Here is a 23,414-nt window from a genome sequence, read left to right on the forward strand (position 1 = left end):
CGCTGGTAGTTTCCATTGCTAATATCTAAGAAAAGTAGAGAGGCGAAAGAAGTCTCTGTTTAACTCCTTTTCTCTTAATTAGCGTAAAGACGATCGACTATTAACATCACAATCCTATCTCTCTCGAGTTTTCTATTAAAGTTGTAATTTTCTATCGTTGGTGTTTCTATCGTTAACATCCAAAAAAAATCGAGAGGCGAAAGAAGTCTCCGTTTAACTCCTTTTCTCTTAATTATACGTGAAGATAATCGACTATTAATATCACAAGCCTACCTCCCTCGAGTTTTCTATTAAAGTTGTAATTTTCTATCGTTGGTGTTTCTATCGTTAACATCCAAAAAAAAGCGAGAGGCGAAAGAAGTCTCCGTTTAACTCCTTTTCTCTTAATTATACGTGAAGATAATTGACTATTAATATCACAAGCCTATCTCCCTCGAGTTTTCTATTGCAGTTGCAATTTTCTATCGTTGGTGTTTCTATCGTTAACATCCAAAAAAAAATCGGGAGGCGAAATAAGTCTCCGTTTAACTCCTTTTCTCTTAATTATACGTGAAGATAATCGACTATTAATATCACAAGCCTATCTCCCTCGAGTTTTCTATTGCAGTTGAAATTTTCTATCCCTGATAATTTCCATCGCTAACACCAAAGAAGGATCGAGAGACGAAAGAAGTCTCTGTTTAACTCCTTTTCCCTTAATTACACGCAAAGACGATCGGCTATTAATATTAGAAGCCACGTTTCGCGATGATAAATCTCGCCACCGGAACGAGACTCCTGCCAGATCTCCCCAAACTCCTCGAACAAGCCTCATCAGCCTCCCTCATCAATCAAACCTTTCCTCAAGGTGAACGCACGCTCGTTATCTCTTCCGCGGAGATAGGTTCCTCGAGCTCGAACGCGACTACCCGACAACCCTTGCAACAGCGTCGAACCGCGTCCTCGTCGCGACGCAAAGGTGAAGACTGGAAGACGCGTTTGGGGTTGGGCTTGACAAAAGAAATTCGGATAAAGGTCACTTTGCCAAGAGGATGATGGCTCGCGACAGAAGCGAGAGGGACGCGATAGAGACGAGCAGCGTAAGAGGGTTTCAGGTTCCACCCTCCTCGAGCTCTGGCTCGATCGACGAATAAATTTCATTCACGTGACATGTTCCACGGCGAGGTGGCCGCGCTCTGATACACGTTGATTGCAAATTAGTTGATTCTATGCGAGCTTGGGACGCGATTAACGGGCCGGGTGCCTCCCTTTCGGGCTCGCTCGCTCGCTGCGCCGAATTAATTTACATCGAGCGTATCACTTTTCTTCTCAGGGGTTATCCCGTATAAAGAGAACGGAGACTGGGATCGATTCGACGACGGGAGAGAGAGAGAGAGAGAAAGGGTCGATTATTCCCGCGAGGATCAGATAAACGCGTTCCGAAGGCTCGCGCTTTTCTTGGCGATGGGACGGGGCTTGGAAATAGCTTCGAGCAAAGAAGATATCGGGAATGGTTAACCCAATGCGGGAACGTTCGATCGAGGCAACCTAGCGGAAGAGATACGGACGCGAGCGCCTACTCTCTGTCCAGTCTACGAAAAGTTAGCCGCGATATTTTCAGAACGCCACCATTCGACGCTCGTTACGTCCAAGTCCGCTTGAAAACGAGGCACGGCTTGAGTACAGCGCGTGCCACGTACGCGTCGATATCGAGAGACGAGATATCGAGGCATCGCGATTGTGCCAGGCTTTAATTACGTCCTTTAGAGGCCCTCCGTTACGTCGAGGCGATGGCATCGAGATAAATGAATATTTATCAACCGACGCTACCCCAGCCATCCTCGAGCACATTCGAAATCTAATACCAACCACCCTACCCCAGCTGGGGCTGGATAACGCGGCTAGGAGCCACGGTGTTTACCAACTCCTCTCCGCGGGTCCTTCAACTTTCTTTGATCGAGTCCTCTCGCCCACGGTACCGCGAATTACGCAAATTATCGGCGTAACCGCGTTCCAACCCCTCCGTGCCGCCCCCGCGGCCAGCTATTCCGCTCGCTTCCGGGTTGCGCGTGCCCCGCGTCCCTCGAATCACCACGCGAAATCGTAAACCGAACGCTCGTCTATGATTCAACGGATTACTCCTGCGCGAGGTGATTTTACGTTGAAAACGAGAAAAAAAAGGGGGTGGGAAGGTCTCTGGGAAACATCGAACGCTCGACAATGTTCCTTTTCGAGAGAGTTGATATAATATTTAGAAAACGATCGGGGACAAACGATCACCTACGCGCGAAGACAAAGTTGTATGGATTAGAGGGAACTTATTATTCGAGCAGCGTGCGCCATGGGTGGTTCCAATGATCGAGGTTCCGCTGTACCAGCGTGGAAGCGCGGTTGCGGAGGATCCGTGGAGCTCGGTGATTTTCATAAAAGAATCAGTCGATCCTAATCCCTGCATCGCCTCGTGGCTATCGATGTATAGTTCCTCTCTCTCTCCGGATTCCAGCTGAAAGCTCTCGAAACGTGCAAACAGAACGAGCCCAGGTACGACAGAGGCGAAGAAGAAATCGTGGAGGAGGGAAACACGAGAAAAAAAAGATGAAACCAAGGTAGAGAGAGAGAGAGAGAGAGGGTGGAACAGGGTGGACGAAGAAGAGAAGGAAAAGAAACGAAGACAGGAACGCGATGATGGGGACCGTGCGAGAAGAGGGTTAGGCGAAAGGGAGGTACTGCCGAGGGCGGGTGTGTGTGTGCGCGCGAGAGAGACCTAGGGGGGCGGGAGAGAATCACGTGGGACAAGGGAAACGCGGAGATACGGGGAGAGATCAATACGAGTCGCTAGGCAACGAGCCTCCGGCGATCTCAGTCCGGGTAGACAGGGTGCCGCCACCAACCCCTGAAGCCACCCACCAGCGACCCCCCAGAACCGACCTGCTCTCCCGTTGCCTCTGAATATACCGAGTACACACCTCTCTCTGTCTCTCTCTCTCTCTCTCACTCTCTGTTTCGCACACCCATACTCTCCTCATCCTACTGTTTTTCATCCCATCAGCTCTTTCCATCTTCCTCCGTTGCTCGCGGTGCACGCGCGTCCCTCTCGTCCAACCCTCAGCTGGCTTGCTCTCCTCGTACCGTGCTATCTCCTGCGGACGCGCGCTGCCTTCGAAATCTCTCTCCTGCACCTGGCTGCGAGCTCTTGATACCGCTTGCAATATTTACGATAACCGTTTGCATAGGAATCTCGATTTCGCGGCGGATACGCCGGCTCTGTCTCCTCTATCTCGCGTTTGTCGAGCGCGATCGACGGTGTATCGGAAGTGGAGGGCCACGGTAGGCTGGTTCTGGTCCACTAGGCTCGTTCGTGATCTCGCAGCGTCCTTTCATCCTCTTCTTTTTTCGGCTCTCTTCTCTTACGTCGGGTAAACTGGCTTGGGTTGGCTCTCTGCTGTGTTTTTTTAGAGTGTTTGAAGATTTTCACAAAGACGTTGGACGCTCGATTGATCGTCGAGCCGGGGGTGGATCACGGAACCTGTGACCCGGATGTATCGCCACCTGTTGTAGTGGCCTCGTCTATGTGCGAAACGGTTTCCTCGAACGTTGATCCTCCTGGGAGAAACGTTCGAACTTTGATAGATTTGATTCCTAGATTGAAGAATCGGTATCGTCGGTTTAGAGGGACCTTTTATCCGGGATAGTCGCGTCGAGGCATAGAAATTCGTGGATGGTTCGACTGTTTCTGGTAGCAATCGATGGGACGACGAATGGAAGAAGAAACGCATCTTCAATCTTCGCTATCTAATAAGAATACTCTTCTCATTCTTCTTGCGTGCATCTGTTAACAGAATTTTCCATGGCTTTCTGTAAAAATGATGGATAACAGTTTGTTTCGTTTACCTTGCACGGTTCTCTAAATTTAGATTCTGTATCAGAGATCGTGGCGGAGTGAAAATTGACGAGGGAGTTCAATTACTTCGAGAGCTACGAGCACGATGACGATCTAGGAAGCGCGCGGTTGCAGAGCGCATGAATGAGGGATAGGATAAACGTTATTCTGACAGGGTAATCGAGTTTAATCGGACAATTGGCAGATCATGGCTACGCCTCGCAGAATCCAATGCTCCGGCGGATGGTCCGTCGGGAGCCATATGGCGATTACGAAGTTCGTGGAGTGGCCAGTCGTCGAGAGAACGCCTTTCCTCTCGGCGGTTTTGTACACCGGACAGGTGTACGTGCGTCTTTCGGGTACCTCGTCCTTTTTCATCGGTATCATCCAAATCTGAGCAAATAAAACGGGAGTGATTCGTACGAGAAACTCATTTCTGTGTTTAGATAGCATAAATACATTTACGTGCGTCATCGCCTCTTAAAAGACGATCTAATCTTTTCTAAAATCTTCTATCTAAGCAAATGATCATTTTATTGATTAAATCCAGAATTCTTGTGAAATAAATCTACTTGAAAAAATTTGACGGATCGTGGACAGTTCAAGAAATATCTCGCGAAGAACAAAAACGAATGATCATTTTATTAATTGAATCCAAAACTTTTGCGAAATAAATTTGCTTGAAAAAATTTCACGGATCGTGAACACCTCGATAGACATCTCGCGAAGAACAAGAACAGATGCTCACGTGAGGAACGTTGTCGTACAAAATCTTTGGCAGCGACTCGTCGAGTTTCATCGTGGTCCTATTGAAACGAGCGCCGTCAAGGAACAGTCCATAAACGTAAACACCGTCGGCTGGCGGCTCAGGGAACACGGTCCCCTTCAACGGGACGAAATCGTAGATGAGCAAGTCTATCGGTATCGAGTACTTCCTCGCGTAGTTTTGCCGCGCACCAGTGAGAAACGCCTGCGTGAAATAAAAGCCAGAGATCCAGAAGGTCGTTGGTGGTCCCTCGTCGTACCATTGCTGCAAAATATAGTCAAAACGTTTTCCATAATCTTGTAAAGCCTTGCATTCGAATGGTCCTCCATCAAAGAATCGTTACATCGCACGCGAATCACCTGTAGAAAGGAGAGCCTCTTCAAAAAGTCCTGCACGTAGCTTCCAAGCGGCTTCAACGACGGATAAGAGTTCCTCGTCCACATTTTCGGCAGTCTCCCGGTAATTATCGACACGTAGACCTCCTCTAGGTCCGGGTTCATGATCACCAGACCTTAGATCGAAGTCACGGGGCCGTGAAAAATCGCCAGAGGCATCGCGAAAGCGTTAAACCGTTTACCTTTGATCGCCCTCTGGACATTCATGAGGCTACTCCTGATCGTTTGCAGAAGCTTGTTGAATCTTCCCATCTCCTGGACCAGCACCGTGTTCATGCTCTGGTTGTAGAGCGTCGGGTAGCTCTCCAGCGCTGCGACCAGATCGAAATCGTCAGGCAACTTTGACAGAATATCAGAGGCGACCCCGTAGACGAGCTCGTCGGGCGATCTCCCCGCGTCTCTTTCCGTTTCCCCGGTGTCCTAATTGGAGGACGGCGCAACACAGGGCTTCGTTAGTCGTCCGCGCGATTCGTCACGCAGAATACATTTAAGGAATCCTATTAGAGCCGCGAAACACGAGCCAAGCCGAGCCGGCCGCGTACGCGCCTTAATTGTCTCGAAATTAATGAACGAAGATAATGATAACGACCGTCCCTGTGATATCAGCGACAAGGAGGAGACTTCCCGCGACGAGCGCGGCAGATATTACTTTTCTGTGCGAGAAGGGGGTGTCGAGCATGAGGAACTATTGTATTACCTTCTTCTTCAGTTTCCTCAGCTAGGGATGCGAATAAAAAAAAAGAAAGATGAATTATAGGGCGCGTTTTTTGTGCGAAATCTGATTCTGAAACGACTTACTTTGATGTCCTGAATAGTCTAAGCATTGAAACAGGTTGTAACGATCAGATGAGCATTGTATGTTGATGTTAATTGTTAATACACACCTGCGTTGCCAATATGGAGGTGAGCATCAAGGATGTTTCCTGTTGGTCCTTAATAATATCCGCGTTTTCGTTCATACCAAAGACGCTGGGAGCCGTGGCCATAGGAAAGGACCTGATGTACTCGAGAAATTCACTGTGATCGCTGACGTCAGGGACGTAATACAAGCCGCTGGGATCGAACGGGTAGTTCTTCGTCGCGATAGCCTCGATGCAATAGAATTTCGTTAGGATCGTGTTCAATGTTCTCCTGTCCCACTCATCAGTCACACGACCGCCATAATTGCACTCGCCTGTAAATCGAATCAATCCATTTAATTCTCAATTCATCGATCCCTTTAATATCGTATGTTCTTCTCAGCAAGTTGAGTATAACGTATACCCGTTAAGTATTTCAGAGCAGTGAATTGAACGTCGTCGTATTGGTCCAAGAAAATTTTCAGCTGTAACGCACTGATGCGTAAATCAGTCTCATTGAACTCGTACTGATTATTCCAACCGATCGGGCCGAATTTCCTCCGTTCTTGAACGATCGCGTGGAAAAAGCACAGCGCAAAGAGCAGCTTCTTGAACGTCTCCTTCTGCTTGCACGTTTCGAAGAATTCCTCGTCGCATATCGGGTCCTAGCAAACGTAAAAGCACCTCGAGTGTATCTGTTCTTTCATCTGCGTCCAACGCTCTGGTTTTCCACGGTTACCTGCAAAAACGATCTGACTATGTTCGCCCTCAGTCCTTTCGGTGGTTCGTTCGTCATTTTGACGCCGTTCTGGAGAACGCTGACGGGGAAGTGGTCCACTGGGTAGCTTGTCAACCATAATCGGAAATCTGGGTGCACCGTATCTGGTGTGAAGCTTTCGCAAATCTGTAAGAGAGATTATTCGTTTCTTGTATATTGGCGTGGCGAAGCGCAAGTTTTTTAAGCGTCTACTGTATCATAAATGCAAGCTTTCTAAGCTCAAGCTTCCCAAGCGCAAGTTTTTCAAGCGAAAGCTTTCTAAGCGCAAAATTTCAAAGCCTAAAATTTCTAAGCGCAAAATTTCAAAGCCAAAACTTTCAAAGTGCAAGCTTTCCAAGTGTAAGTTTTCCAAGCGCAAGATTTCCAAGCGTAAGCTTTTCAGGCGAAAGCTTTCTAAGCGCAAAATTTCAAAGCCTAAACTTTCTAAATGCAAGCTTTCCAAGCACAAAATTTCGAAGCCTAAACTTTCTAAGCACAAGCTTTCCAAGCGCAAGCTTTCCAAACGCAAGCTTTCTAAGTGCAAGCCATCCAAGCGTAAGCTTTCCAAGCGCAAGTTTTCCAAGCGTAAGCTTTTCAGGCGAAAGCATTCTAAACGCAAACTTTCTAAACCTAAACTTTCTAAGCGCCTACACTATCATAAGCACAAGTTTTCTAAGCCTCTTCAGGCAGCCACAGTACTCCAAAGAGTTAATAGATGATTAAAGGCACCTTCTCCAAGAGTGGCATGAAACTCTTGGCAAGATGACAATTCTGCAACACCACCCAGGTGCCATTTTTCACTCCCTCGTCGATCAGGCGAGCGGCGATAACTCCTTGCCCTTGACCCAAAGACAAGGAGAAGAGCCGGTTGGTACCAAAACCCTGATCGTCTGCGAATTTCAGTAGAATCGCCATGGGATCCGCGCCAGGCGTCAACACGAATATCAGCGGGATGCAGGAGTGCGAGTCCGCGAACGACGATACCAGGTCGAAGGGCGGCGGCTCGATGTACCGGCGTCCCAATTGTTCTGCCAGAAATCAATGGAAAATCGTTTCCGCTCCCAATGCGACTTAAATACGACACGCTGAGACGTATGTGTTTTTCATTATCTCCAAAATGCTAGACTGCATTGCGCATTCAGATTCCACTTTAATTTACATCGCCTAATTATTAGACTAGATATTTGTGAAAAGATTACAGAACGCATGTAATACAGTGAAATATGTGAAATCTCGCATAGAGTAATATTTAAAAAATGAAATTCGTTGTTTGCTTCTGTTATTTTATGTTATTTACAACTTTTGATACTTTTAATCGAATACGTCTCAGCTTGTGCTAGCCGTACAAATTGAAGATTTTACGTGGCTGAACAAAACAGTTTGTTTTAAGTAAACATCGAGCGATAGATTAACGCTTCGAGGAACGATAGACACGAGACATTCTCGCTTACCCTCCACAAATTGCTGAACGGCTGGCAAAACTTTGTCAGGACGTATACACCGCAGCACGAGCATCCTCCCGAAAGGTTTAAGCTCGTCGTAAGGCGCGGGGAATGTTAAAGTGTGAGGCTCCATGTGATCAAAGACGATCTTCCAAGCGTCCAGATTTTCCATAAAAGAGTTCTTGAACCCCTAAACAAGAGGAAGCCAACACCAATTTCGTACAAACAGAAAAGCCAACGATCAACCCAATAAGAAGTCGAATCTCTGAGATACTTAGAAAGATGCCTGTAGAAACTTGAAGGAATGGAGGAACCACAATTTACTTTCTCTATACCCTTTGCACATCGTTTCGTACCTCGAACCCAGGAATATCGTTCAAACGACACAATTCGTCCCACGATTTCGACGGTAGCCAGTTGGTGGGATTCTCGAAAGGGTTCTCGAGGCCAACGCCGCCGGTTAACAGAAACATCCATTGGGGCATCGAGATCTTGCCCTGCTTGTTCAGCAGATTCACCGAGAGCAGCAGCGAGAAAAGAAGCTTGTCCTTCTCGAACAACGACCGGCATATGTTCACGTAAAGGGAGTACGTGAAGTGCTTGGTGAGGTCCTTCAGCCGTTCCCGGATGTCTTCGACCGGGTCCGTGTTGTCGATCGTATTCTTGAAGAGGTTCACGAACCAGACCAACGAGTACTGATACATCGGATCGATGTTCGCCAGGACAGCTACGGGAGAATACCTCGATTCGATACTTTCAAGTTTCTAGAGGACGGATTTAAGTACCGATCGTGAAGAAGAGAACGGTGCTGTGAGTGGCTATGGGCGTGTACTCTAATCTGGCGACGTCGATGGACTTCTCTGTGACCTCAGCCGCGGTCTGCTTCGCAACGATCTCGTCGGAGAGAGTCTTGGACGAGCTGAGGACGCTGATCGCTGTTTCGTCCTCGAGAATGTTTCCCTCAGCCGTGGACAGGACCTCCAGTATCTGGTCCTCGATCTCCTTTAATTTCCTGCGAAAGAACTTGTTAATGAAGCGGCCGTGGGACGTAATGGAACGTTGATGTACTTCTTATTCGCGGCTCCCTGAACGATCAGCTGGTTCTTCTCAGACTCCAGGTCCGGTCTTTCTTTGGCTACCACGATGCCGAGGAGCTGGTCCTCGAGACCCACGGGTGTGATCATGAAGTTCAATAGTGTCACTTTCACTGCGACTTCTGGGAGATAATGGGGATTGCGTAATTTCGTTGTGATATATAATCTGGAAAAGAGGAACTGAGATATTAGGGGCGAGAGGAAGTTTAAAGGACGCGTGCTAAATTTTCTGGTGCATTTTTCACTTAGAAATAATATTGACACTTTGCACAGACGTTAGCAATAGTTTCTATTGGTAAGATGGCAATCTTTGAGTAGTAATTTAGTCATAGCTTCTATTGTTAACTTCTCCTAGCAATAGAAAATTTCAATTTCAAGAAGAAACTTGAAGGAAACCTGTACTTGTCAAAATGCTGCGATGGAATGAGTTAATGTTCTTATCACACTTGTGACAATTATAAATTGAGCCTAATAGTTATTCTACAACTCTAATCTCTGTTATTTTATCTAATCTCTATTTATTTTAATATTTAATCTAAGTATTCCAATCTCTAATTGTAATAGGTCTAACAAAGTTAATTAAAATTGAATAATAGCGATAAAGCACCCACCGAAAGTTGGCGGAATATTCGATGATAGAATCCCCGACTTTGATGCAAACCGTGCCGCCGGATCTAAACGTTTGCTTCATCAGAAGCGGCTCGAGAGCGGCGTCGAGTTCCTCGCCAATGTTCTCCAATAGAACCGGCTGACCGAACTGAATCGCGTTCTCTAAAATCCTCATATAATCGGTCTGCGAGAGTCGAATCACGTGCACGTTATTCTCCTTCTCCATGTTCTTTATCCACTTGTTAGCCTGGCCTTGGGGATCGATCATCAACGGCCATCGTCGGGAGTTCGTCACGATTATGCCGTTGTCTATCGAGAACAAATCGCTCGGTAGACCAAAGATGTTCCACGATCGTATCAGCACCGGATCACCGAGAATTTGAGTCAATTGATAGTCCCTCGTGCAAACCACCTCCAAATCGGTGCAGATCTGCACCCAATTGTCGATCTGCTGCTGTCTGTACTGCGAGGTGAACACGCCAAGATAGGCAACGACACCAGAACCGATTAGAACGTCCCCAGTGAGCGTGTAGTACCGTTCGCCTAGCATCTTCGCGGTTTCTGACCACCTGGTGTACTCTCCGCCCAAACCGCCAATCAGTTCTCTGGCTCTTCTCAATTTCGCCTCGCACTCGGCCACCTCGTCGGTCATCGCTTTGTACTCAGCTCTCCGCTGGCTCAACAGCTCCTCCAGCTTCGCCAGCCTGTCGCGCACCTCTTGGAGCTGCGTCCTCTTCAAGTTCAACTGGGCCATCGCCTCGCCGTAATCGGCCTCAGCCTTCGCCAGAGCCTGCTTCTTAGGCGCGACGACTTTCGCGACCTTGTCGTACTCTGACAACGCGAACACCCATCTGCAGAGGCCCTCGCAAGCCGTCGACACGTACTTGATCCTCTCTGGATCGAAATTCGGGTTGGTCAGGATGGTAGTGCGGATCTTCGTCATTATTCGTTCAGGGATGTTGTCCTTGTCGAAGGTTAACAAGGATTCGAGGAACTTCATGTCGCTTAACATGCGAAGCGACGCCTTCCAGTAATCGTCCACGGTCCCCTCTGGCGTCTTCACCTTTTCTGGTTTCACGTCCTAATGGGATACGGTTTTTGTGTGAGGTTTTTTCTTACGCTCGATGGTGTAACGTTATTCTGTGGAGTCTAGGAGAGGATCGAACCTTGAGAATGCAAACTGCTTCCATCACTAGGCGAACGCCAGCCGGTGGTCGTTTCATGGATCTCACAATTTGAATATCTTGCGGGGTCAGAGTGTTCAAGGCGGCATTGGCTGCGTTTAATATTGGCATCACTTCTTGCAGATCTGCGTCGCATTCTGCTCGAATAGCGTCAGCTTCGTTCGCGACTACCTAAAGAGAGAAAAAGAGAGAGAGATTCGTTTGTTTAAAAATTGACAACATCTCGAAACATTTATAAATCCTATATATTATTATTCTATCCGCCTGTTTCTTCGTTAGCGTCTTTCGCGACGCTTCCCACAGTCTTTCTGCCCTTAGATCTCGTTAACGTTAACACACAGCGCGAGGCGAAAGGAATTTCAGCGTGGGTAACGAGGAAACTCGAGGGCCGTTTAGAAGGGAGCGGCTACCAAAATAAAAATCGAGTGACTGTGATCTTTAAGCCGGCAACACCTTACCATGGCCGCCTCCTCGTCGCTCTTCACGACTTGCTCCATGGCAGCCGCCTCGTCGCTCTCCCTTTGAACGTCGAGGAACATGGCCTCGACGTCCTTAGCGGCCACGAGGAGCTTCGGTTGTAGGGCCACCAGAATCTCTTGCATCTTCTCGACTTGCTTGTGAGTACTGTCCAACTTCTCCAAGCCAGCCTCGTACCGTCTCTTGCCATCGATCGCCTCCTGTCTCTTTTTCGCGAGCAGATCCTTGAACGTGCTGATCAGCTCCAGGTACGACGTGGGCGTCACGTAGTTGTAGCGTTTCGCCTTCTTCAGGAACTCGAACGATAGATCCTGCGTGGACGTGTGAAAGAACTGGCACATCTCGATGCAAGCTGCACGTTCGTGCCCAGTAAGATCGATCTCGTCGAGGAATTTCGTCGCGACAGCGAGCAGAGCGTCCTCAGGCCACGGCTGGAGCCAGTCGATCGTGCAGCAATTGACCAGGGCGGGGAACTTTCGAATTCTGACACGGAAATTGTCGCCAATAGGGGACATCGTGACGACCACGTGCAGATGCTCGCGCACGGTCTGCACGAAGAAGTTGAACAACGCCACGAGGCTACCATCCGTCTGCAACGATCTCTCCCTTTGGCGATCGATCACGCGCATCTTCTCGCAGATGTCCGACAGCTCGTCGGCGGCGAATATATTGGGCACCTCCCCGGAGTTTAACAGATTGCTGATGTCCTCGAGGAACGTCTCCTCTTTGATCTGCGTGTCCAGGAAAAGGAAAACGGTATGCAAATCGCTGGCTGCGCTCTTCCTCAAGATGTTCTTCAAGTCCTCGTGCCACTCGTAAACACCGTACTGCTGAGACATTTCCACTTGGAACAGCTCGTAGTCTGCGATGTGGGCCGCCAGTTTTGTTAACGACTGACGTCCCGAACCGCCCACCCCGATCAACAGCGCGTGACTCCGTGGCTGCATCATTACGCGGCAGATCTTCGAGAGATGTTCGATGGCGAACCTTTCGACGAGAAAATTAAATAAAGCAGCTCGTTATCGATCGCCAGTTTCGAGTGAAAGGGACTCGCGTTATAATATGAGCAACGTTGGAAACCTGAAGAGAACGAGATTCATCGGTGTCCTCGATATTGAATTGTATTCCATGAGGTATTCTTCAGCGACCATGGCAAGGTAATCCAAATCCGCCACCTCTACGTACAACTTTTTGTCCGCCAATGGGTCGTGGAAGTCGCAATAAATCAGACGTCGAAGCTCCACGTCTGTCACCTGATCGCAATTAAAGAGAAAAATTACTGTAATCCAAAATCGTTAATACTTACAGAAGGAACGTACCAAGTCACCAGGATCCGTGTGTAAATCTCGAAACAGTTGGTCCAGGTTGTCATCCATATATTCTGACATAGTCTTTCGTATCTGTTGAACAAGCCATCTGATATCCATATCGTCTACCAAACGATCTCCATAGACACGTAGCACTTCGTGCACCCACAGTCGTTTCAAGTCCACCTTGAAGCAGTTAAGATATCTTTTATTAAAAGCGTTCGCGATTTTTACTTAAATTTTACTCTAAGTCCAGTACTTTTATTTAGAGTAGTGGCACTTTAAATTCACCCAGTTAAGATATCTTTGATTAAAAGCGTTTGAGATTTTTAGTTAAATTTTACTCCAAGTCCAGTACTTTCATTTAGAATACTGGCACTTTAAATCCACCCTTTTGCGAATTGAGTACTTCAACTTAAACATTTTATTTAAAAGAACACCAAATGTATGTTTTCTTGTTGATACGACAACGTTATTGGATTATTATAAATAATTCAGAAAGACTTTTCTTTTTCTCTTTTATTCTACAAGGCTCAGGAAGTGCATTTTGTTGGTCAGACAGGCACACTCTACTTTTTCTATCACCATATTCACCGATGTTGAACCACATTGAAGAAAAATTTTCCAAAATAAAATATTATAAGGTTTGTTAGATATAATTAACAACTCGGTTACTACTTGCAAGTTACAAGCCGGCTAAGTTATCTAACTAATTAAACGAGCTATCTTTGCACTTTGGTATGTTAATTACTTTTAAATAAATATCAGTACTTTGCGAACAACATTCTTTACTTCTTACTACCTAGTTTATATATGCTGTTTTTTTTTTTTAATAAAATATTTAGGTAGATGTACTTCATTTATAAAAGAGTGAATTTAAAGTGCCAACACTATATCTTTGTATCTTTGTATTCTATTTTACCTATTTTAATTATTTTGTTAATTACTTGTATATAACATTTTGTACCTTTTTGTATTAAATTCTTCATTTCTTACTATCTAATTAATGCTTTTTAAACAAAATATTAGATAGAATAACTTGATTTGCAAAAGGGTGAATTTGATGTGCAAAAAAATGAATTTGATTTACAAAAGAGTGAATTTAAAGTCCCAACACTATATTTTTGTATTTTTCCATTCTAATTATCTTGTTAATTACTTCTAAATAATATTTTGTACCTTTTTGAATTAAATTCTTCATTTCTTACTATCTAATTAATGTAGTGCTTTTTAAATGAAATATCAGATAAAATAACTTGATTTGCAAAAGGGTGAATTTGATTTACATAAGAGTGAATTTAAAGTCCCAACACTATATCTTTGTATTTTTCCCTTCTAATTATCTTGTTAATTACTTATAAATAATATTTTATACCTTTTTGAATTAAATTCTCTATTCTTTACTATCTAATAAATGTGGTGCTTTTTAAATAAAATATTTAGATAGACTAACTTAATTTGCAAAAGGGTGAATTTAAACTGCCAATACTATAAAATAAGCACCATTACGTTTCGATAATTACTGGCTGAGTAACAGACTCGGGTGTGCACAATAACACACCCTGAACCACCCTCGAAAAATCCCGCAAGTTGAACAAATAATGACACTTGGCCGGCGTTGGCAGCAGATACTTCCTGGTCTCCTTATAAATATCCAGCGTGCCGTGAACGATATAATCAACGCTGGGGATGAAGAAATCCGGGAACTCGTTGCTTCGAAAATGCCAGGACACGATGGCGGAGAAGATGGTGGTCAGTACGTCGTCAGAGAACTCCGAGATGCCCAGCGTGAAGAAGTGCCGTTTAAATCGCGGCGTAACGTCCAGCCCGCTGGCCGGTGGGCCCATCGCGCAGACCAATTGAACGTCCACCAGCTTTATAGGCGCCACTTCCTTTAAATCGTACCACGTCCAATGGTCCAGCCACTGTCTCAGTAGTTCAATAGGCGGTTGCGCGCCGTACTCCTCTTTCTGGGGCATCGAGAGGTCGTCGACGAATACTACCCAGTGCTTCCCTGGCGGTGCGCCGTACAACCCCTTCTTTCGTCTGTCCAATTTGTTCATGACGATCTCCTGGGTCTGATTGGCGGTGGTCTGCGCGGAGAATATCACGAACAGAGGCTTGAACGTCTCTGGATCGTTCTTCCTTAACAGAAACTCCATGATGTACACGGATTTTCCAGTACCAGTTGGGCCAACCATGAGGACAGGCTTTTGATGACGGATCAAAAGCTTGAAAAGATGAAAGTAACGGACGGTTTCGATCGTTGGGATTATTATCTGATTCACTGGCACGTCTTTGGGTATTGGCGGGGTGTCCTGCAAATCCTCCATCCACGGCCTCCATTTCCCTCTGCCCTCTTTGATATACTTGTAATCGAATACCAGACCTGTTAACGGCAAGTTCACCACGTACGGTTTCGCTGGATCCGTGGTTTCTTCAGAGATGTGGAAACGTTCTCTGATATCGTCAGGGAATTCTCTCTCAGTTAGTGCTCTGAAGAGATCGCTGAACCATTCGCGAGAGTCCACTACCAGTGTGCCACCCATCGCCCAGATGCAAGAAAAGAAGAAGCAACCCTAAAATGTCCACGACGATGATCACTAATTTCTGCTGTAATTGAAAGAACTTAAAAGCTCTCTCATCTGTACCTCTACTTGCGCCCTCATATCTAAATCTGATAACGTTTGGAGGTACTTCTCGTTGTAGAAGTCGTCGAGGAAACAGTCGAACAGATACATCACGGATCTAACCAAATTGGCGTCAGGCATCGTTATTAACTCCTAGAGAAAGAAAGCGAGGCAATCGATTTTAAGAACAGCAATAATATGTTACTCGAATCGATTCGTGAAAGAAGCTTCTCACACCTTGACTCCCCACTGAAACAGATGCAGAAGAGGCGGACAGAACCTCATATACATATCATGCAGATGGTGTTTAAGGTGTTCCGTGAAGGAGGATGGCAAAGTGTTCAACCAAGACAGCAACAGCGGAATCCAGCCTAAACTAACCGGCTCCATGTAAATCATACCGCATCTGGACACCGTGGCAGGCGATGCGACCTGTTGTCACATCGAAAACCGTATGAATAAATTAAATAAACTATTTCTCGTGCCAGATACTCGTAACAAACCACCACCTCCAAATCCATAGGCTCGAAGATCAGGTTCGTAGTGGGCGCCAGCTGGATAATTTCTCCAGAAGTCAGACACAGCTTCTTGTTGTCGTCCAACACAGTGTTCATATTCTCGATCCACAAGGCGTCGACTGGACCATCGAAGATCAACCACTTCCTGTTCAGATTCGTGGACGTGGCGAAGGCTCTGTAGCTGACAGCGAGCACACCGTCGCTCCACTCGTGCGAAGCTGGATCGAACTGACCGTATAATTGGCCCATAGTGATCGCCTTAGGATTGATAACCGTCATCTCCACCCGGTGTTCGTCCATCAGCTTCTGTTCCTCCAGCAGACCCAGGCAGTCGGCCAGCATCCTGTAAGCGGAGGTTTTCCCACCAAATGGTAGACCCACGATCATGAAACCGTGTCTGACGATCATCATCTCGTAGATCTGTTGTATCTTCTCCAAGAAAAAGTCGGTGCATTGAATATTAGCTGCTGCGCAGGCTTGTCTCGTGCACGCGTTCAGGTGCGTGTAATCTGGAGTGGGAAGAACGACGCCAGGGAACAGGTCAGAGGCGATACCCTCGAAAAGAGGAAGATCGTGGACCAGGAACTTGGGCAGATTTACATCCAAGATGCTCCTTAACATTAAGATGTCCTCAGACTCGTTGGGATATCTCAGCTTTAGATTACCAGCTGCTATGAGAACAGACTTTACTGCTCTCATACCGTAGTCGTAATGATTCTGACTGCTCAATTGTTCAGAGCAGAGCCTGTAAGCGGTCACGATCTTCACAGCCAGAGGTCTGCCGTTGTAAAAACCGTAAGAGTAGAGCGTGTTCTCTGCGATCAGCGCGTAATCGGGCACCATCATCGCTACTGGACGGAACAACGCCTTCAGATTGTCCGGTAACTCGGATCTGCCCGCGTAACCAGGATTCATAGTGATGAAAATGGCGCATGTGGGGTCCAGAAAGATCTCAGAGCCCTCGAACACCATCTTCTCAGCGCCGCTATTGATCGCCCGTTGTATCGTCAGGATTTGTTGCGCGACCACCGACAGGACCTCCAGGTCGATTCGATTGAACTCGTCGAAGCAGGACCAGGCGCCGCAAGAAGCCAGTCCTTTGAAGAACTTCCCCAAGGCGAGGTAGTCGAGACCTTCTGAACAGTTGAACACGACGCACTGTTTGGCCACCGCTTTCGCGAGGTCCTTCGTCGTCTCCGTCTTCCCAGTTCCGGCTGGTCCCTCTGGTGCACCGCCTAAATGAAGGCTCAGAGCGCCAAACAGAGTTCGATAGCACCGATCAGTTAACGGAGTGATCACCAGTCTTGAGGAATTACCAAGGTACTCGTAACCGTAACGTTGATGCGAGTTTATCATGTAAGCTCGCATGTTTTCTTCCTGAAAATAATATTTCTCCTGATTATTGTACCGTTTGATTCTTCTTATTCCGTGCGAGAAGCTAGCCTGACCATCCAGTAGTATCGCAGGTGACACAGCCACCTGAAATCGGTATTCTTGATCACCTTGTCCTCGTACAGGTTTTGCAACACGTCCTTTCCATGGACGTCCAATGTAACTAAAGCTTCTACGAATAGAAACGGATTCGTTTATGTATTTTGTAGCAATGGAAAAAGATGAAACTGTATAATTACCCAGGGTGATGCGATTTTGTTTAGACAATGTGCCTCTGACGAGGTATATGATCTCGTTTAACTCCGTCTGACATTGATCCAAGTATCTTTTCAAGCCTTCAGCACCAGACAACATCGATTCTTCGATGAACGAGGTCCAATACGTTTTACCAACGCAAAGGATCGTTTGGCCGGGCCACTCGAGCACCCACACCTTCCTCGGTTTCGTAGGGTACGCCAATATCGCCTGTTCCACTTTGTGCCGTACACTTTTTCGCATAATTGCCTCCAATTCGACCAGCCATTTCTCCACCTGTCCCCTGGCAGCGGCGGTGGATATCACCTCTATAAGTTCGACTTCCTCGTCCTCCGTTGACCTCATCGCGAGCACTTCGAGATCCTGGTTGAAATTCAGCCTGTGTATCCCCTCGAAACACTTCTTCAGGTGCGGTTGAACGCTGCAATATGCATCATTGTAAACGTCAATTCGAAATACTGAATCAGATAAGATGTTTAATTTTAAATTTGTAAGGAGTTGTTAAAAAATTTGCTACATTTTTTGGTATATCGCTGCTTTGGTTTTTTTCATTCAGAATGCTATAGTTTAACCCTTTGACTATTGCCGCTTAAAGGTGCTTAGGAAATATAGATTTGTGATATTGTAAATGATCACTAAGTGTTCCACAAAAAATTGTGGAGCGACGTAGAAAACAACGAAATACTATCTGCTTTATTATTAACGTGTCTTTTATAGGTATGACATAGAAATTGAAATAAATTTTTATTTTGTTTATCTGACATAAACTATTATCTAATATATAATAGCTGAGAACTGAAATTTATTTTAGTATTCCTAAAAAATTTTCGAACCGCAATGTGTGTTCCGCAATGAGAAAAGTTTTGGAAACACTGATGTAGTGGATCTATTCGACATGAAATCTGAACAGCGCGATCGCGCTGCGTAGGATCCAAACGATATAAAATAAGTTGCATTGGTATATATCGTTGAAAAATACAAATGTATGCCAACATTTACTATATGCACGATACGCATTCTTTTACGCTTCCTTTTGTTATAACTTTGAATCTCTTAAATACTGCTCTAGGTGTTTAAAAAATTTACACTTATGATACTGTAAACGCTTAGAAAGTTTCCTCTTAGAAAACTTGCGCTTGTGATACTGTAAGCTTCTAAAGGTGCTTAGAAAACTTGCGTTTATGATACTGTAGACGCTTAGAAAGTTTGCTCTTAGAAAGTTTGCGCTTAGAAAGCTTGCGCTAGAAAAGCTTGCGCTTGTGATACTATAGACGCTTAGAAAATTTGCTCTTAGAAAGTTTATTCTTAGAAAATTTGCGATATGATACCGTATGCTACTAAAGGCGCTTAGAAAACTTACATTTCTGATACAGTAGACGCTTAGAAAGTTTGCTCTTAGAAAGTTTGCGCTTAGAAAGCTTGCGCTAGGAAAGCTTGCGCTTATGATACTATAAACGCTTAGAAAGTTTGCTCTTAGAAAGTTTACGCTTAGAAAGCTTGCGCTAGGAAAGCTTGCGCTTGTGATACTGTAAGCTCTTAGAAAGTTTGCTCCTAGAAAGTTTAGACTTAGAGAGGTTGCGCTTAGAAAGTTTGGACCTAGAAAGCTTACACTTGGAAAGCTTACGTTTAAAAAGCTTTCGCTTGTAATACTGTAGACACCTTAAATACTCTTAGAAAAATGACAATGCAACAATGCCCAATACAAAGAAATTAATAATATTGTTTCAATGCCTTGACTACTTCAATAAACTTTCTTAGAAACTTCCTCGTTCACGGTGTGCATCGCGAATGAATTCCAATTCCATGATACAACCGATGCGTCTCAAAGTCTGCCGTAGTCAAAGACTTAACAGTCCTAACGTTAATTGCTACCAAGAAAATGATTACCGAGTCGGATCTTTAGTCTCTGACAGAATTTCCAGTAATTCATCGTTGGATAGGAAGAAGAATCTCGGGAAGAACAGCCGTTTTCTCTCGAGATAATCATTCAGACCCTTTTGGATGTCCTCTAACAGCCCGTAGCTCTTTTTCAACCGCTCTAACATCTTATCGATCTCGACGACCGCGAGAGCCCGAGGATCCGCGTGAACAGTCTTCATGATGTCGCGCCAAGTCTTGTCCACCGCGGAGAATTTCCTCCCCTCCTCTGGCATTTGTTGCTGAATATCCGGGGACGTGAAGATCGGCTCCAAGTACATCCAGATTGATTGGACCCGCAGCCACTGGTCCAGAATTTCTTGCAGCAGATGCATTTTGTACTCCCACCTCCTAATCGTTTCATTCACATCATCAATTCCCAATCCCAATCCAACATCTAGCACTGGCTTCAGAGAACAACGAGTCATAAATATATTCCACACTCCAAGCATCTCAAAAATAATATCAAATAAATTACAATACGATGTATTTAACACGTTGAGTGCCCAGCCTGATTTGCTTGCCGTTCCACTCAGGCCCAGGCACTCACACAAAGCAAGGACGAACAAACCGACAGCAGACCAAAACCTCTGGCACTGCTCACAAAATTAGGAGATACTGCGCCCAATTTTATAATAATAATTTCCGAATATTAGGTTCAAAAATGGCAAAGAACTTAACACAAAAAGTTAGTACCTTCTGCAATGAATGTAAAAGCAAACCACACCTTTGTTTACTCTGTTTTCATAAACTACATTAACTTTTTCTAAATATTATATTCTTGTTTTTCAAGCCTTGACTAAACAAAAACCGATATCGCCTAAGCAAAATATTTAGTCTCACATCAGTGCGTAAGGGCCGACACGCACGGTCGTGTAATATGAACTTAAAGTCTGCTACCAGGCCTGAACGGAAGGTCTAACGCTGATCCCTAGGGACCAGCGTGGCGTTTAACGTGTTAATATTTATGACTCGTAATTCCTAATTATCGACGATTCGCTTACAGTATCCTCTTCTCGAATGGCTTTATGTTCGGCGAATTCTTTATAGTAACCGTCCGAACGATGTGATCGTCTAATAAGAGCTGTATATCATCGACGCCAGCGATGACGTAGGTGCCAGTGTCCTTGAAAGGGTTCACAGTGAAGGCCAAATCAGCCCAGTCCTTCTCCATCTTATCCATGGCTCTCTCCAGAGTGCTCTCCTTCGAGGCGTTGTCCGAGATGCCCTCGAATTTTGGGACAAACGAGTCCAGGCCCATGGCCAGGATCTTCGCCAGTGTTAAATCAGCGTCAACTTTTATTGGGATGCTTATGATCGCTGAGATTTCCTCCCAGTGACGCTCCTTTAATCCTGGATTACCAAGCGTGTAGATGATCGGCATGCGTTCCCTGAAATCCTCGATCTTCTCGCGCACGGAACCCGCCAATTGCCTCAAGTCCGGCTCCTGGAAACTCTTCTCCAGCTTGTAAACCGTTCTGCGCAGCCAAACAATTTTTTTTATCGATTATTGATTGTTAAGAGGATATACTTTGCTGTTATAATTGACGCATCGTTGACTGGTTACGAGTTAACTCGCGTTTTCATGCCCAAACGTTGTTAACCCGTGCTTGCATTTGCGTTGTATATTTTAATTTGTGAAACCCAGGGCGATATAGAATATTGGAGGATTTGTGCATCGTGTTTGGTCGTGCACGCTCTGCTTCTCTTGAGATTTAGGTTTTCATCATAATTTTGATAGTATACAAAGTTCGAGTATGATGATACGTGGCGATGAAGTAATGTTCAAGGAATTAAATACAGGAATGCTTTGTCTGATTGTTTAGAAATAAATTGTGACGATTCAGAATGTGATAGACCGTCGAAAGACGAAGTTGTGAATCTAATATTAAATCACGAAAATGGTGAAAAAGAAATGTGATAAAATGTGATGGTAGAAATGATTTTGAAGAAGAATGGATCGAAAATGTCTAGTTTATCACACCAAAGAAGAAAAGGTACTGAAAGTTATATAAAAAAGTATTGTGCGTTAAAATATATATGCGCGAATAGTAAACATTGAAATGACACGAAAAAGCTACGACGCAGCGAGTGGTATCGACCTGAACGCGTGTCCCACGTCGTTATCGATTTCCTCGGGGCTGTAAGAGCCGATCATCGAGTTCAACCATTTCTCGTGTTTCGTCAGAAACTCGCAGATCGCGTCGAATAGTTGCTTAAACGGCCTCAGTTGATCAGCGATCAGCTTGCGGCGTGGATATTGCGTAATGTCCCAGCCGAATGCAGCTTCTTCCTCGTTAAACTTATCGATCTTCTCCATAGCGGCGATCAGCCGGTTCTCCAAACCCTGAGCTCTCCTCTGGTACTTGTACACTTCCTCGATGTCCCCCCAATATTGTATCTCGTCTACTTGCTTCGCGTAAGATTCCAACTCTTCATTGAACCTGACGTATCTGACTGTTGCGATAAAAGATAGATTTAATCATCGTCTGTCCTCGACGTATAATGTTAATTCTTTTCTTAGCTAATTAAATGTCTAATAATTGGTATACTATCGTATATTCCAATACGTAGTTATATATTGTACTTGAATGTCTTATTATTTAACAGTATTGCTTCTCGTGTCAGTATATTCTGATACTCTAGAGTTTTAGGAATAAAGTATCTGTTTAGACCTCAGGATGCCATTGTTCCAACCGCATCGTTTCCATTTCGAATGTTTTATCACGGATATTTTTTGCTGAACTTAACGCCTTTTATATGTAAAGTAACAATTCAACGGGTGGTTTATTCTATTCAAGTGATTCCTTGCGATTTTCCCATTACTGTTGCTCTCTTCTATTCTTTTGCAATGATTTTAAGCGTTTTGAAATGGTCTTGAGATATTAAAAAATTGATAAATAGTAAACGATGCGATTAGCGACTGTTTTAAACTGAGTAAGAAAAGACATAAGCAATCATATTTTTCATTTGTTCGCGATAGTCAACGCAAAATTTGTAACTTATACGGTTTACAATAAAAAGAAGGAACGATGCGACAGACAAGCATCAGTAGAATCAGCTGTTTCGTGGAACACTTAGCATTCACGAAAAATTCTGTAAAACGACGTAGAAAACAACGAAACGCTATCTTCTTTATTATTAAAAATTGAAAAACGTTTCTTCAATAGACATGACAGAAAAAACTCTATATGTATTATCAATAACTCAAATTTACTCTAGCGTTCCTAAAAAATTGTCAAGCTTGAAAAATGTTCCACGATGAGAAAAGTTTGGGAAAAACTGATCTATCAATTCTTTTCGACATGAAATCTGAACAGCAGGGTCCAAACGGATAGAAAAACTGCATTGACAAGTGTATCGTTGAAAAATACGAATGAACGCCAACACTTTTTGTATCCACGACACGCGTTCCTCCGCGTTTCTTTTCGTTACATCTTTTGTACCTCTCAACGCCTCTTGAAACTCCACTGACTTCAACGCGACGATGGACTCATTTTGCTCCAAGATCTCAGGCACTCTATGATACCACTGAAACGCTGTATTCGTGGTATTTATCTCAATCTCCGTGAGCAAATGATAATCGGACAGCAGTAAAATGTGCTCGATTATTTGGTAAAGATTCTGTTCCAGAATCTTCAGAGTGGTTTCTATAGTTGTTCTAACGAATCTTTTAAGCTCCATCAGTTCAGCCGTGTTAGTTGGTACGCTCAAGGCACGATCGGATATGCTTTGATACTCGTCTGTAACTCTAAATCGTATCTTCATTGACAACCGTACAGCCTCAAATAAGTTCATCGATGCTGCTTATAGCTAGAAAAAACTCACTTCATAGCCATGTTCTGATACTTCTCAACAAGCGTATCAATGAGCAGACATTTTATACGACAGATATTTTCGACAATCGTTTCCACGAATAGTTTTCGAGACACTCTGAACAGTCCAGCGAAAGCAGTTCGTTCGACGTCTAAAG

The 23,414-nt window shown here is 44.8% G+C and overlaps 2 protein-coding genes across 2 annotated transcripts in view; one reads left to right on the top strand and one right to left on the bottom strand.

Annotated features, from left to right (window-relative positions):
- The window catches only part of Med27 (mediator complex subunit 27), a 419,500-nt gene that overhangs the window by 366,789 nt on the left and 29,297 nt on the right, over nt 1–23,414 (top strand). The gene's annotated exons all lie outside the window — the stretch shown is intronic.
- Nucleotides 4,046–23,366, bottom strand: Dhc36c (Dynein heavy chain at 36C). Its single transcript, XM_076907706.1, has 28 exons — nt 23,270–23,366; nt 22,888–23,192; nt 21,544–21,898; nt 20,446–20,919; nt 19,412–19,792; nt 17,509–17,945; nt 17,326–17,441; nt 15,869–17,254; nt 15,597–15,791; nt 15,381–15,512; nt 14,253–15,308; nt 12,738–12,915; nt 12,503–12,668; nt 11,404–12,409; nt 10,928–11,116; nt 9,764–10,842; nt 9,127–9,318; nt 8,844–9,070; nt 8,415–8,785; nt 8,068–8,248; nt 7,346–7,644; nt 6,599–6,763; nt 6,284–6,524; nt 5,905–6,194; nt 5,203–5,440; nt 4,985–5,136; nt 4,608–4,889; nt 4,046–4,252 (listed from the first exon to the last, which is right to left on the bottom strand). The coding sequence occupies exons 1-28, from the start codon at nt 23,278–23,280 to the stop codon at nt 4,046–4,048; spliced, it is 10,311 nt and encodes a 3,436-aa protein (XP_076763821.1). The 5' UTR covers nt 23,281–23,366.

Source organism: Xylocopa sonorina, chromosome 17, assembly GCF_050948175.1.
Source record: "Xylocopa sonorina isolate GNS202 chromosome 17, iyXylSono1_principal, whole genome shotgun sequence".
NCBI lineage: Eukaryota > Metazoa > Arthropoda > Insecta > Hymenoptera > Apidae > Xylocopa > Xylocopa sonorina.